This window comes from Channa argus, chromosome 12 (genome assembly GCF_033026475.1).
Source record: "Channa argus isolate prfri chromosome 12, Channa argus male v1.0, whole genome shotgun sequence".
NCBI classification, from domain to species: domain Eukaryota; kingdom Metazoa; phylum Chordata; class Actinopteri; order Anabantiformes; family Channidae; genus Channa; species Channa argus.
Window position 1 is genome coordinate 27,552,077 of NC_090208.1, and position 14,274 is coordinate 27,566,350.

The 14,274-nt window shown below is 37.6% G+C and overlaps 1 protein-coding gene and 1 non-coding gene across 2 annotated transcripts; both read right to left on the reverse strand.

The window, feature by feature from the left end:
• Window positions 1-253: 253 nt before the first annotated feature.
• Window positions 254-335, reverse strand: trnas-uga (transfer RNA serine (anticodon UGA)). The gene has a single exon. It is a non-coding gene; the product is annotated as a tRNA-Ser (tRNA).
• A 2,538-nt stretch (window positions 336-2,873) lies between these two features.
• Window positions 2,874-8,727, reverse strand: serpine1 (serpin peptidase inhibitor, clade E (nexin, plasminogen activator inhibitor type 1), member 1). Its single transcript, XM_067525318.1, has 9 exons — window positions 8,592-8,727; window positions 7,187-7,425; window positions 6,405-6,629; window positions 6,087-6,281; window positions 5,802-6,000; window positions 4,843-4,943; window positions 4,282-4,368; window positions 3,738-3,821; window positions 2,874-3,542 (listed from the first exon to the last, which is right to left on the reverse strand). Exons 2-9 carry the CDS (start codon window positions 7,422-7,424, stop codon window positions 3,496-3,498), a joined length of 1,176 nt encoding a protein of 391 aa, XP_067381419.1. The 5' UTR covers window position 7,425; window positions 8,592-8,727; the 3' UTR covers window positions 2,874-3,495.
• Between the last annotated feature and the right edge of the window lie 5,547 nt (window positions 8,728-14,274).

Genomic DNA, 14,274 nt, shown 5'->3' on the forward strand with positions numbered 1-14,274 from the left:
TGCAGTCTCTTCTTGTCCTGTTTGGTGGCTGCTCCAAACCAAACTGTGATGGAGGATCATAGCACAGCCTCATTGACAGCAGTGTAAAACTATCAGCAGCTCCTGGTTGGTTGAACTTCCACAGCTGTTGTATGAAATGCATTCGCTGCTGAGCATTTCTGACGATAGCGACAATGTTGTTCTCCTACCTCAAGTCACGATAGTCCGCATTTGAAATCGTTTCATAATCTCCGTCGCCCCTCCAAAATCAAAACGCTGCGAGCAGGGTTCGAACCTGCGCGGGAAGATCCCATTGGATTTCAAGTCCAACGCCTTAACCACTCGGCCATCGCAGCAAACGATTACTTGTCGATGTAGTAGAGACTATAGATGTAGAGAATATATTATGTGCTGAGGTTTTTTTTTTTGCTATTAATAAATTGTACGGTGGGGGGGCGGCTGTTGCTCAGTTGGTAAAGACAGTGCCGCCATCGGCCGAGCCGGTCCAAACACTTTCCTAATCAGGTCCGAACACTTCCGAACGAGTTCCGAACACTTCCGAACGAAGGTCCGAACATCTCCTAACGTGGTCCGAACACAGATGCGAACAAACGGGGCAAAAGAGCCATTCAAGTCCTTGAAGGTCGCCCGTTGATCGGATGTTTCTTCTCGGTGGGAGGGTCGTAGAGCTTCGAGAAGTTGCCGTTCTGAATCAAAAATTGATCACGAGCGTATTGATGCTTGCCCATTGCAGAGCCACAAGATGATGGACCTTTTTGGCAGACAGATACCCATTTTAGTGTATGTACATTTCTGCATAAAACTCATAAAACTCAAATTACAAATAGTTTGACCCTTATGGCAAATAGTTGGACCCTTATGGACTAACAAGTAAGGACGGAGGCAGGAACAAATTCAAAGAGAGGCAGCTGCTCAAGTGAGGCAGAGGCATCCGAGTCAGGCACAGCTGTCGGAGGCAGGGACATCTCAGAGCACCTTGCTGACAACCATGCTGAGGAGAGATGTGATACCTCTGGGGCCAAGGTTAAGGGCACTATAGGGCTGCTGCAGCACATTGAGACTCAACATTATAAATTATAAATAAATACAAATAAATATATAAATAAATAGCACAGGTACAGAGGCGCCTTGCATTTCGAATTACCTCGTATTTCTTACTTAGTATATCGTATTACCAATCTCGTCATTATTGTCGTACATATGAAAACGCGTCTGAAGTTGCATTAGAATGAGATTTTTCAGTCTTTTCGTTATCACAATAATTTATTTAGTTTTACTGTACAATTTGATTTGTATCTATCTGAGAATACATAATCCAGAATAATTCACAGGCCAGAAAATCAGTTACAAACATACCAACTTTGTCAACCCAGTTTCTCTTACACAAAGATTTACTATTAATTGTTATTGCCCTGTTATTCCATAAGGTAGAATTGAGAGGGAGAAAGGTATGTGTTATTAATATTTCCAGAAAAGGAGACTTGTTTGTGGAAGTTTGACAATTTAATAGGAGTTTGTTAACTTAAAAGTCAAATTTTGCCAAATCAAATGCCAGAGATCGTTGTATGATGAACACCGAATATTTATTGTATTCATCGTTTCTCAACTTAGCCGATAATGGACTAATTCTACAATACACGTTTACGAAAAGTTATTTCACAAACCCGTTCACGAAGCAATTCCACCAAACAAGTTTCTCAAAGTGGCTTAAATCCACAGAACCCGGTAAGAAACCATGTGCCTTCACAGTTACACAATTAACCATTTACTACTACCTTGTTGATTTCAACACTATCTTTTCGTCCAGTCGCTGTCTTTCTTGTTGTCCATGTAAGTTCCATTCAATAGCTGAGCTGAACTGCCTCTTGTAACAAACCATTGTTATTCATTGTTTCCTTGACAACTGGTCAAACAAACTTTAAAGATAAACTACAAAGGCAAATTATAAGGCAAACATCAAAGCCATATGATATGAAGCTAGGAAACCCTGGTTTGCTCATTCGTACCGGGGCCCTAATTGGGCTCCAATATTAGAAACTTTCACAAACTAAATATTGGAAACAATTACTAAATTACTTATGCACAAAAAAACCAAAAACGAATCGTGTAATAACCCATAAACATGATGTCCATGTCACAACTGTGAGGCTGACTCTTGTTGCCTTGGTAATCCGCACTATCTTCTCCCTGCTTGGATTTCCTCCTCTCTCTCCTGGTCCTTGATCAGCCTCACCCTGTTCACCTGTTGCATTTGTTATTTTATTTTTTTCCCCAGCCGCCTTTAGTTGCCATCAAGTGACATCAAGTTGTTCCTAAGATTTATCCCCGTACCACAGACTATTATTTCACCTGTGTCTTCTCCCTCACATCACCCTACCGCTTTCTGGCCACCTCCACCACGCACTCCTACCCTGAATCGCCACCCATGGTTATCCCATCCATTACACATCATCCCTCTATAAAACTGTTATTGCCTTCCACTCCTCTGTGTTCTGCTCCTTTTGGGTCCTACTAATCCCTAAATTCTGATAGACCAATCTTCGATGGTGTTCTTTCTCCTAGTGTCGGAGGTTACCAGCACTTATCATTCTGGTTCTTGGAGAAGACAGACCTTGTGTATGGGTCTATCAAACTTGTTGGTCCTCGTCTTGATACGAACCTGACGAACATAATTAATTCCCTAAGTCACAAGACTAATTTCAGCAACACCCTTTTCTACATTAACTAACTAAACACAGCTATAAGACGTGTGTTTACTGCTTAAAGAAAAGCAGTAGTTATTTAAAAAACAAAAAATAAAACTAAATCAGGGAAGTCATGAATTTTTGACTGGACACAATAGGTCAGTGGATCTCAACACTAACAGACTGCAATTTGTAAAAACATATTTTAATAAATACTGCAAAAATACAAGTTCAACTTCAAAAAAACATGAGGATACAATCAACACTGTAAAAATAGATTTAGTAATACTATTGTACTATATAGCTGTTTTGGTACTCCTGCAACCATCATTCGATTTATAGCAACATCTCTCTAAATACTGACTGAAGGAGTGAATATCTATGTTATCATTTATGTTAAATTTTTAATTTACTTTGAGCTGAGATGATGGATAGTACTTTGTAGAAAACTGTCATTTTGACATAATTTTACAACTACATTGTGTATGATTCAATGTTAAAGTAATACAGTAAAACGAGAATGATCCCAAACTGTGGAATATATTTCATAGCACTGTATATGAATTCTGTTATTGTCTGTTGTGTTACATTGTGTTTACCCTCCTTTCACAACATTTAGAAAAATAAACATTAAGCTTTTTTCAAAGATTGTTTCAGTCAGTCCTGTTTCCAGTGTCTGTTTTGTTGATTTATAATATATTTCTTTGTCCCTGTCTACTAATCTGGTGTGGTGATCACATGTATCATCTGACTGAACATATGAGCAGCAATTGTCAGACACAGTGAAATGAAGTCGGGTCTTCAGGGAGGGTTATTGTTCCTGAGGTTGGTTGAACTGACCCATGAACAGAATAGCACCTGAACACAGTAAGGAAAAGAGATGAATGGTATCATAAAATCGGGTTTCAAATTACAATTACTTACACACAATGTCATTTTAAATAATACACAGGTTTTCACTTCTTGACACCCATGGCTGTTTAGATATAGTCAGACTTCTTGACTCCCACTGTTTTTAAAATGCTGTAAAAAAAAATCGAAAAATAGTATTACCTGTGTATTTGTGTTGGATTAGGAAGAGAAAGGGTCGGTCCAGAGTGATTTCCTCAACTGCCATTCGAGAGAACATGACAGTCGCTAATAGAGAGAAGAAGACAGATGCCAAAGCCTTAATAGAATCCAAAATTAGCAAGAGAAATCATATTTCGTCATTAGATTCTCTCTATTGGCTTCTTGTAAATTCTAAAATAGTATTTAAAATCCTTTGTGTTAAACTAGTTCTTTATAATCATCTTCCATTGTATCTGAAAGACCACCATTCCTATTGTATAACACTTTGCCCTCAGAATGAAGGTCTGCTTTTGATCCCTGGTGTTTCCAAAAGTATAAGAGGAGGCAAATCTTTTAGTTATCAAGCAAAGAATCTTGATAAAACTTATAGTAATAGTTGACTCTAGTGCCTCTGAAATCTCTGCTACTATAGATGCACTTTCTATCCTTTCTTTTTCTCTTCTTTCCCCTATAGTTGTGCTTCATGTATTATTGTGATTTAATGCTATACATACATTGAAATTCAATTGAAAAGTAATTAACCCACCTGTTGCTGCTGCTCCCACGGTTCCTTGCTCATTCACTTCAATCTTTACTCTCTGAAGGGCCTTTGACACACAGAGTCTTTCATCAGCTGAAGGGCAGAAACACATAAATATGATTAATTGCAAGTTCTCTAAGAGAACTATCACACTTTGTTTCTATTTAGATCAGGCTAAAACTAATTAAATTAACTAAATCCTACAGTGTCTAAAGCACAACATTTAGGTAATTTACTTCTTAACACAGTATTTTCCTATCAACTGAAAAGGTTTATGCATCTAAACTAAATTTACAGTACTGCTAATTTTTAAACCTAAAACTAACAAAGAACTTTCAAATTTTAAATATTAAATATTATTAAATAATATTTATTAATAGTTAATATGAAACTATTAACCTAACACCATCAATATCTTTTAAACTATATTCAGAAGAAATATATATTTGGCTTACAGAGGTTATTTTCTAATTTTTCCCTTTTTTATGTTTTTATGTCTGCATGTGTGATAAAGCCAACAAAAACAAATGAAATAACAAAGTGTTCTTCCTATAGGAGGTTACTTACTGGAAATGCGTGAGAAATCGGCAGTAGCCAGATTGAACATGTCTTTCAGACCCATGTTAATCAAAGCAGTCTTCAAATTCACTTCAGAGTTCAAAGTAAACCTGCAGAAACACACAAAGTAATCAAATTGTAGGTTGCCAGGAAATGTATTAGCAGTGTAAGAAGCCTCGTCAAAAACTCCCCAAAATAGTATTGTACTGGTTGTTTTTTAGTGTTCATCATTTAATATGCTGCTACACAACAATTTCAATTAGTAATGTAGCCAACACATTTTTCACTTATAGTCCACTCAACTCAAATCAAACCATAATTCACCAACAACAAAACTGTGGCCAGTAAAAATGCTAAGTGGATAGTAACTTTGGGAAACCATTAGTCACAATGGCTGGTGAGTAAAAAAGTATTTTACTGTCAATTCTTGATGACACGGGCTTCACTTGGTCAGCTGTCATCAGGCTTTAAAGTTGAAGTTGGCTTTACGCTGCATCTTATTCACCCATTTACACTTATACACTCATGAGGGAGCTGTTATACAGGTGGCCAACGTTCACTGGGATCAACTAAGTTGGGGTTCAGTGTCTTGCTCAAGGACACTTTGACATGTTACCAGAGGAGCTGGGGAATTAACCAACAACTCCAAGTTTGGTGGACAACCGCTCTACCTTCCTGTGCCACAGTCACACGTGTTTTTCTTTTCTGTACATTATTCTTTGGCTTATCCTGTGAGTTCTGGATCATTTTCTGATTAAAGCAATAATAAAATTGTGTTGGGTTGAGCAATAGCAAAGAAAATTATGAGTTGACAGCCAAAATACTTGGCTAAATGAATTTAACAAACAAAATCTCTATATAATAATTATTCAGACTAAAATTAGTTTGTTATTTTTAAATATGTTCCTAAAATCTATTTTTACTTTCTAAATATACATTTTAAAAATTCCATTTATTACATCCCTTACCTGGGCATGGCCAGCTGTCTTTTGACATTCTTTAGTTCCCTCCTCCACTGCTGAATCTTCTGACTGCTAAGTTCAGCACTGAACACACTCAGTGGAACGTCAGGCTCAAACGGTGACAAAAGGAGCATGCTGAGTGAGTCACCCTCATATGGGACCTCAATGACATCATAGTCTATCCCATCACCAGTCACAAACTCACCTGTAGAACAATGAGAAAGAGGCATCAATTAGGAATCGGGCATCAATAAATAAAATACAAATAATGCACTGGTCAGCCCACTGTACCATAATTGAAGCGGTTTGTAAGTCTCATCATCTGAACAGGAACTGTGCTACCATTGGCACAGTGGAACATCCTCTTTTGTGTCAGTTTGGAGTCAAAAGGAACTTTCCAGAGGCCCTGGAAATGGAGAGCATTAAGGAGGACCAGCAGGGTCTCGTCAGAAAGAGAACCAGGAGCGAAGAATTCAGGGATGGCACCTCAAAAGAACAAATAACAAAGGATTTAAAAGCATAGCCTAAAATTTCAGGGTGAATACAAAGGCATTCTTTGGACAGTTCTGCAGATGAGAAGTTATCAGCTGGATGAGTGAAGTACTATACCTGTAGTGTGGTCCGAGACCCATGCATTAACGACAGAGACTGCCTGGTCTGGCTTAGAGAAGTCCACCTGGTGAGGGTGCGTCTGAAAGGCCCTGACCAGTGCCTGCTGGTATTTCTTCTTTAGGTTCATCTTCCTCTCCACCATCACGCCACTGGCTATCTTCAACCCCTGCTCACTGGACAGATTTTGCTGCAGAAGATGCTGCTGCCGAGCCATCCCTTGCTCTGAAGGAGAGGGAAGACTTCTTGTTTAGCGATGAAACTTTTGGAAATCTTAGCTGTGGAGTGCCCATCAGACTTATTTTTACAAATGTTTTTTGATTAGTGTATATATACTATCTTACATAATACCCTAATGTTGTATCTGTTATATTATCTGCAAACCACTGTTTGTTTGTTTATTAATTAACAACAAGTAATTGAGTAAGCCGCTCCATTGACAAACAGACAAGAACACATACTCGCACGCACACACAGATGCATCACATAAAAATGGAGAAAAACATTCATTGCTTTACTAAACTACTGCAGGGAGAGTAGCTGACCTGTAGATGACGATATTACAGTCACATGCATACATACACAGTGCATAAATAGAACATAAGATATGCTGTTTGTATTGTGTAGTATGATATTTTGAATTTTGTTCATAGTTTTTCAGTTCAAAATTATTTGGCTGATTTAATTTTGCATTAACTTTTCTGTATACTTGTGTGGTGTTGTGTTTTCCCATGGCTTGATAGAATTTTTAATTTACTTTTCTCTCTCCGTGTATCACTCACTTTGCAGAGAAAAACCCATAACAGTTGTTAAGGCTTTGTGGGTGTGTCCAGCAGCACCAAGCTGAGCCATGGCAAGGACAGAGGTCATGCCATACGGGGAGAAAGCCACATTCTTGTCTAGTGCATCAAGGGTCAGCTGAAAGAAGACCTTCAGCCCAAAGTCAGTCTGTTTCGCTTGCAGATGGCCTAGCCCCACTTTGCTCATGGTGAGCAACAGGAACGTATAAACACCAATCATCCTGAGAATGACAGAAGACAATATTTGTAGTTTGGATTACTTAGTTTAAATTTTGATTCAGTTTACAGCAGGTACACATTTAAATTTTTCACAAAAAATTGAAGGCTTTAATTCTCTTAATATAATCAAAAAACATTATGTAATATATAAGAATATATAAGATCTTATGAATTGACAAAAACATTTAATTAAAAATCCCTTTCTTTTCAAAACAGTAAACAAACATGTAAACCACATGTCGAAGTGTCCCTGGGTATGACACTGAACCCCCAACAGCCCCCTCCACTCCCTAGCCAAGCAGTGCCGGTTCCAGGCCCGGTAGAAATTGGGGAGGGCTGCATCAGAAAGGGCATCCGGCGTAAAAACTGTGCCAAATCAACATGCAGACAAATGATCGGCTGTGGCGACCCTGAACTCATGGGATAAGCCAAAAGGACAAAAAATTTTATTAAAAAATAAAATAAAAATAGAGCTGGAAATTTTTTATTTTTTTTAAGCAATAGGGTAACATTTTAAGAATTAGTCTCTATTAAAATTTTCTGCAAATTAATGGTGCTTATTTTGAAAAAGAAATATGTTTGGAGAGCTTATGAGTTCAGACCCTAATATCTGCTGAGAGGACATTGATTTGGATGATCAGGAACAACCTAGGAACCATAACGGAACAGGTCTAACATAAACTGGTTACACTCAAGCAAGTTTTCCATCATCATAGAAAGGATGAGAAATGGTAAAGTGCTCTATCCATTGGTACTAAAAGCACTTTCGAAATGAGTTCTGCCAGAAGCTTGGAGGTTACTCAAAGCATCTGCAAAAGGTAAAACGTATGGTACATTTAACCAAATCTGCACTGTATGAGTACTTTTAAACATATTGTATAATTTTGAGCATTTGTGGATGTCTACACAAATTAATACACACAAATTTTTTCTTAATATTAGAAAAAATTACAATACAAGGAGACATATTAATTCTCTAAATATATCTGTAAATGATATCTTTGTTTACATCTGGCACAATGTTTATATGCAAAATAGAAATAATATTCAATTTTGTGAATCCTACTTACCAGTTAATTCTTTATAGCTGTTATTTACATATATTCACATGCTACTTGTTGTTATTGAATAACAGAACAGCAATGTGTAGCCCAATTGTTATTCTTACCTTCTAAGTGAAGTGTGTCAGCTGTAGTGCAGGCTCCCAGTTGTCTAAGGTACACTGTCCTTCTGCTGAATGAGTTTGTCTTTTATATTGTAGTGTACTTGGTCTGAAGCTCCACCTACCACCTACGCACACTCTAGAGTTATTCTCAGATGATGTCATCTGAAGCTGTCTGGACAAGCTTCCTTTTCATGAACATACACTCTCCCTCCTCCTTTCTCTGGCTTCCCTGTTAGTCTGTCTCCTTTGCCCGGAATGACAAAGAGTGACAGAATGACAGACCATATGGAAAGTTATTTAGTGGTTTATCTTATTACTTTCACACACAGTGAAACACACATGACTAACAGGAAGGACAGTTTTCATGGAAAAACATACTGACTATGGCTACATGTATGCCTAGTATACATTATTGAATTAATCAGTCTTATCACACACATCCCTTCAGTCTCCAAAATACCCATTCAACACCTAAATAATATTTGTTGTGAATATTTACATAGTCCAATAAAATGGTGAACGCTTCCCTTGTCCATTAGTGAACCATTGTTCACTCTTACACAAGAAACAAATGAATCTGATGGGCAAGCAGGAAGTTCACTACAAATTTATACACATCCACACACAACTTACCTTTCACACAGTCACTCTCTAGACTCTAATTTTAGTGGTGATGCATCAAAACAACTAATCTGGTCACGACATCTAGCATTCCTAACCCAACCACTCACCAAGCATCTGGAACGTATGACAGAGAATGGAAATTTACACAGTTTTTCCAAACTCATCCGGATTAGGTCCCTTAGCAGCCTCACAAAGCTTTTTATAGAAGCCACTTCTTATTCTTAATGAATACAAACCTTCTCGATCTGACATGACTTAAAGTGCCTGCTTCAGCTGTTGATGTTTAATAGGTGAGGTTGTGCTATTTTTACTGAAGACTAAGCATTTTTTTCTAGAAGGACACGGTAAATCCAAAATAATTAGTAGAGGAAATAAAGAATAAAAATTCTGCCTCTGCCCCGACACAATGCAAGTGAAGGGAATTTAGATTTCAAATATACCCAAGGTTTATTTATTACCAAAAGTTATATCAACTGCACATCGCATTTGAATCCCCAGCGCTGTTGTATGTTAATGTAGGTAACTCCTACATAACCATACCCCCGAAAAAGAATTTGGCAAGCATATGATAATGTTAAGTCTAAAGGACAAATCAACACACTCAATGATTTATCCCTCCACTTAAGTATTAAAGTATTCACAGCGCTTTTTTTGTTACAGCCTTATTCCAAAATGGATCAAATGTATTATTTTCCTCATAATTCTACAAACAATAGCCCATAATGATAATATTAAACAAGTTTGTTTGAAATCTTTGCAAATTTATTAAAAATGAAAAAAAAAATTTTAAAAATGAAAAAATAAAAATAATCACATGTGCATAGGTATTCATGGCCTTTACCATGACATTCAAACTTGAGCTCTGGTGCATCCTGTTTCTACTGATCACTGATCATTGAGATGGTTCTACAACTTGATTGGAGTACACCTGTGTGAAATTCAGTTGATTGGACATGATTTGGAAAAGCACACACCTTTGTATATAATGTTACACGGTTAACAGTGCACAAGCTATGAAGTCTAAGCCGTGACTGGAGGAAATCCCATGCCACACTGATGTTTTTTGTGTGCTTCACTAAATAATTGCTATATTCTTCTGATATATTACTTCAGTGTGTAATGAAGCAAAAGAGCAATCATAAATAACACTTGTACATCAAAAATGTCAGGATCCCTGGCTTGGACTCTTTTTCTATTGCTCTCCTGCTTACTCTGCCCAGATTTCTACCTGAACTTTGAGTCCAGCCCTAACCCCCTATTATTATTATTATTATTATTATTATTATTACCCCGTTCTTGATTAAAAAAAAAAAAAAGTAATGTAACACTTACAAAAAGTCAGGAAAGGGATCCAAACATCCTGGTGTCACACATGCATTATAATCATTGGCCACTGAGTGGATTGCTGAATAGTATTAGACAATGAGATTATTCAGTCCTTTCCTTGTGATTGAAAAATATTTTGGTTCTCATGTTTTGTACAGGGCAGCACAGTGGTGGAGGTCACCGGGTGATGACCTGATTTTCAGAATTTATTAGTCACAATTCTGTTAGAATATTTTACCAAACTTGGTTGTTGAAGTTTACTAAGCAGAGTGAATAATGCCAGTTTACTCAGGTCCTTCTTGGTCATTGTCTGTTGCTTATCAAGAGTGAGTGTTTTGTTCCATCAAATTCTTTCAGTGTGAGAGGAGGCATTTACAAATCACAGCAGGAGACATTGAGTACTATGTATACACACACACACACACACACACACACACACACACACACACACACACACACACCTGACAGTAGTACATACCATGCTGGGGACAGCAGATGTTTTCATTAGATGGCCTAGTTTGAACCAGCTGTCTTTATAAGCCAACCGTCCTAGACAGCTTTTAACAGGCTACTGTAAAAAAGTAGTTCTTCAAATAGCCACATGCCTGGAGTGGCTGCAAGGTCTGCAGGACAGACTTGTAGAAAGGGAGTCATAGCAGACCAGTCCAAATCCTCATGGTTAAGCAAAAACAGTTGTTTGTCACAGCCTAGAGGAAGGCTGTGTCCGTCCAACTCAGACCAGAAGTGAAAGGCAAACGCTGCGCAACCTGTAGATGAAATGTCTGTATTCTTTCAGAAATATCAATAAGGCTCTGCCCCCCTTCTTCCACAGGCAAATAGAGCACCGGGGCTCTAATCCAATGATTCCCAGACCAAAAAAAGTCCACAATAAGTTCCTTCACATTATATACCAAGCCTCTTGGGGGTTGGAGAATAGACAAACTGTGCCAAGCAGTCCTATGTTACGAACAATCCTTTTTATATTAAGCATGTTTCCCTTCGGCGACATTATTAGAAAACAATCACAAAATTTCCATTGCTACGCTGATAACACCCATCTATATTCAGATGAAATCAATTAATCAAACTTTAGGTATACCTTAAAAATATAAAGGCCTGGATGTCTTACAATTTCCTACTTCTAAATTCCGACAAAACAAAAAAAATTATAGTCTTTGGACCTCTCAGAAATATGCTGTCCATCTGTATCATTATTCTAGATGGCATAGGTTTGGCCTCCAGTACTACTGCAAGGAACCTTTTAGCTGTGTTGGACCAGGATTTGTCCTTTACCTCACAGGCAGAGCATTTAGCTAACATGCCCCTCTTCTGTGGAAGTAGCTCCCAGTTCAGATTCAGGAAGCAGACATCCTCTCTTCTTTTAAGAAGAGAGTTTTAAGTTTAAAACCTCTCTTTTTGATAAAGCTTATAGTTCGTTATAGTCATGATGCTAAAGGCTTAGACTGCTGCAGACCCACCCTCCGAAGCACCTCTCTTCTCTCCTGACACCCTACAAATATATGTTACCACTACATGAGATTAACTTTGTGTCTTCTTGCTCCGGTAATTGTCCTTCTCTCTCTCTGTTTCCCCCTCTCTGTAACTTTCGGCAGGTATCCCCAGCTTTGGAGCCATGTCTTTGTGACCAGTGTGCAGCCTCTTGTCCTACCAACTTTCCCAATGTTTTGTTGTTGCTTCTTGTTGCTCTTTCTCTGTCTCTCTCTCCCTTCCACTCACTAGACAAGGCAGATGGCCGCCCACTCTGAACCAGGTCCAGAGTGGGCAGATTTCTTCTGGTAAAGGAAGTTTTTCTTTCCATTGTTGCCTAGGGCTTGCTCAAGTGGGATTTTTCGGGTTTGCTCTACATATTCGTATGGTCTTGACTTTATTCTGTAAAGTGCCTTAAGATGACTTTGTTGTGAATTTATATATATATATATATATATATATATATATATATATATATATATATACATTTGAATTGAATTAAATTGTTTTCTTTATAGATTGTTTTTAGATTATTCTATTGTATTTTTGTCATTGTAAATGTTTATATCTTTTTTCTTCATCTTTGAGATTTGCTTCAAATGTAAAGTGAATTACAAATCAAATATATTATTAGTATTATTAAGATGTGTTTTGTTGCAAATTAGTGGTGATGCACTTGGAAGAGAAAAGAATTATTAGTGCTTTGTGCAGGCATATTTTCTATACATGGTGCACAAAAGTTGCCAAGAACTTAACATATCCAAAAAGGACATGTATGGAAGCATGTAGACTATATACAGCACAAGCAATGGCTGCTCTTATATTCCAGAAGAGCACCACCCTAACCTTAAATAGTCCACTGTGCAAAAGAAAGTAGCAAAATATTTCACATTTATTTGAGAGGCCACTTGGTTTTCGCAAACCAAATTCTCACACATCTCCATGTACTGATTCACTCCTCGCGGTAGTATGACAAAAACCTGCCCCTTTAACCCATTCAGCCTTCGCCTGATATTTCTCATTAGATCTTTTATTTCAGTGAAGGTTCAGTGCTTTAGAATTGTCCGCACAAATCAATCTCTTGCTGTGCACATTCTTCCGTCAACTCAAATCACAGTTCAACTCAATAGACCCACACACTTCCATTAAATTGAGAACTTTACAACAATTTCTGAAAGAGAAAGAGAAAGAGTGGTGTTTCCAATAAATGTAACACAGTTACCGTTTAACCATCTTGCGGGTCAGATGGTATGTGACCACACCCCCATTACTCAACTGTGCATGCCTGTTTTTCTTGCTTTCATGGAAAAACTGTAAGCTGAATGCCAGAAAGTGTAATTTATTTATAAAATCTTAGTCATTTATTCTCTAAAGAATTATCCCTTTTGGACATACATGCCCCTGGCTTTTAACCACTCCTTGCTTTCTTTTCAGTTCCCCAAAGCAAAACACAAATCATAAACAAAAAACCAACAGACAATTTGTTTTAGACATTTTTGAGACTTCCATCACTTTTTTTCCATTTTGTTATGTTTCAAACTGATACTACAATTGTTCAAATTCTTTTTCCCCTAATTTCAATTGAAAAATTGTCATGAAAACGGAATTTTAAATATGTCTGTAAATTTATGACAAACTGAAATATCACATTGGCCTAGGTGTTTAGATTCTTTGCAAAAACACATGAAATTTCTCTTGATCATTGTCCACCAATTTGGGCTTTATTGCAGAGTTTCTCCCCGGAAGACTCACCTGAATTCACCTCACCTCAACGACACTCAAACTGTGAGGAACAAGTTTTTCTAGTCTGATTAAACCAACATTGGATATTTTGGCTACAGATATATCCTAAAAGCAAACCTGTTCCACAGGGCTCAGGACCTCTAGCCAAAAAGTTCACCTCCCAACATGCAAACAATCCTAAGCACTCAGCCAAGACAACAGGGAAGTGGCTTCTGCACAGCCATAGCACTGACTTGAAACCTATTGAACATCTCTGGAGAAACCTAAGAATGACCATTAAAAATCCCACTAAATGTCATAGCCAAAAAGGCTGTAAAAACCCTGCCAAAGGTGCTTCAAAAAAGTACTTAGCAGAGTCAGTACTTAAATGTTTACTAACAGACCAGAGAGAATCATAAACTCTTTTAATATGTTAACTGGTGTTTCTGACCACAGTTTGATACTTTTTTAAATTTCTTTACTGACTTTAATAGAAAAAGCAAAAGGGAAGTCAACCCAAGAGAAG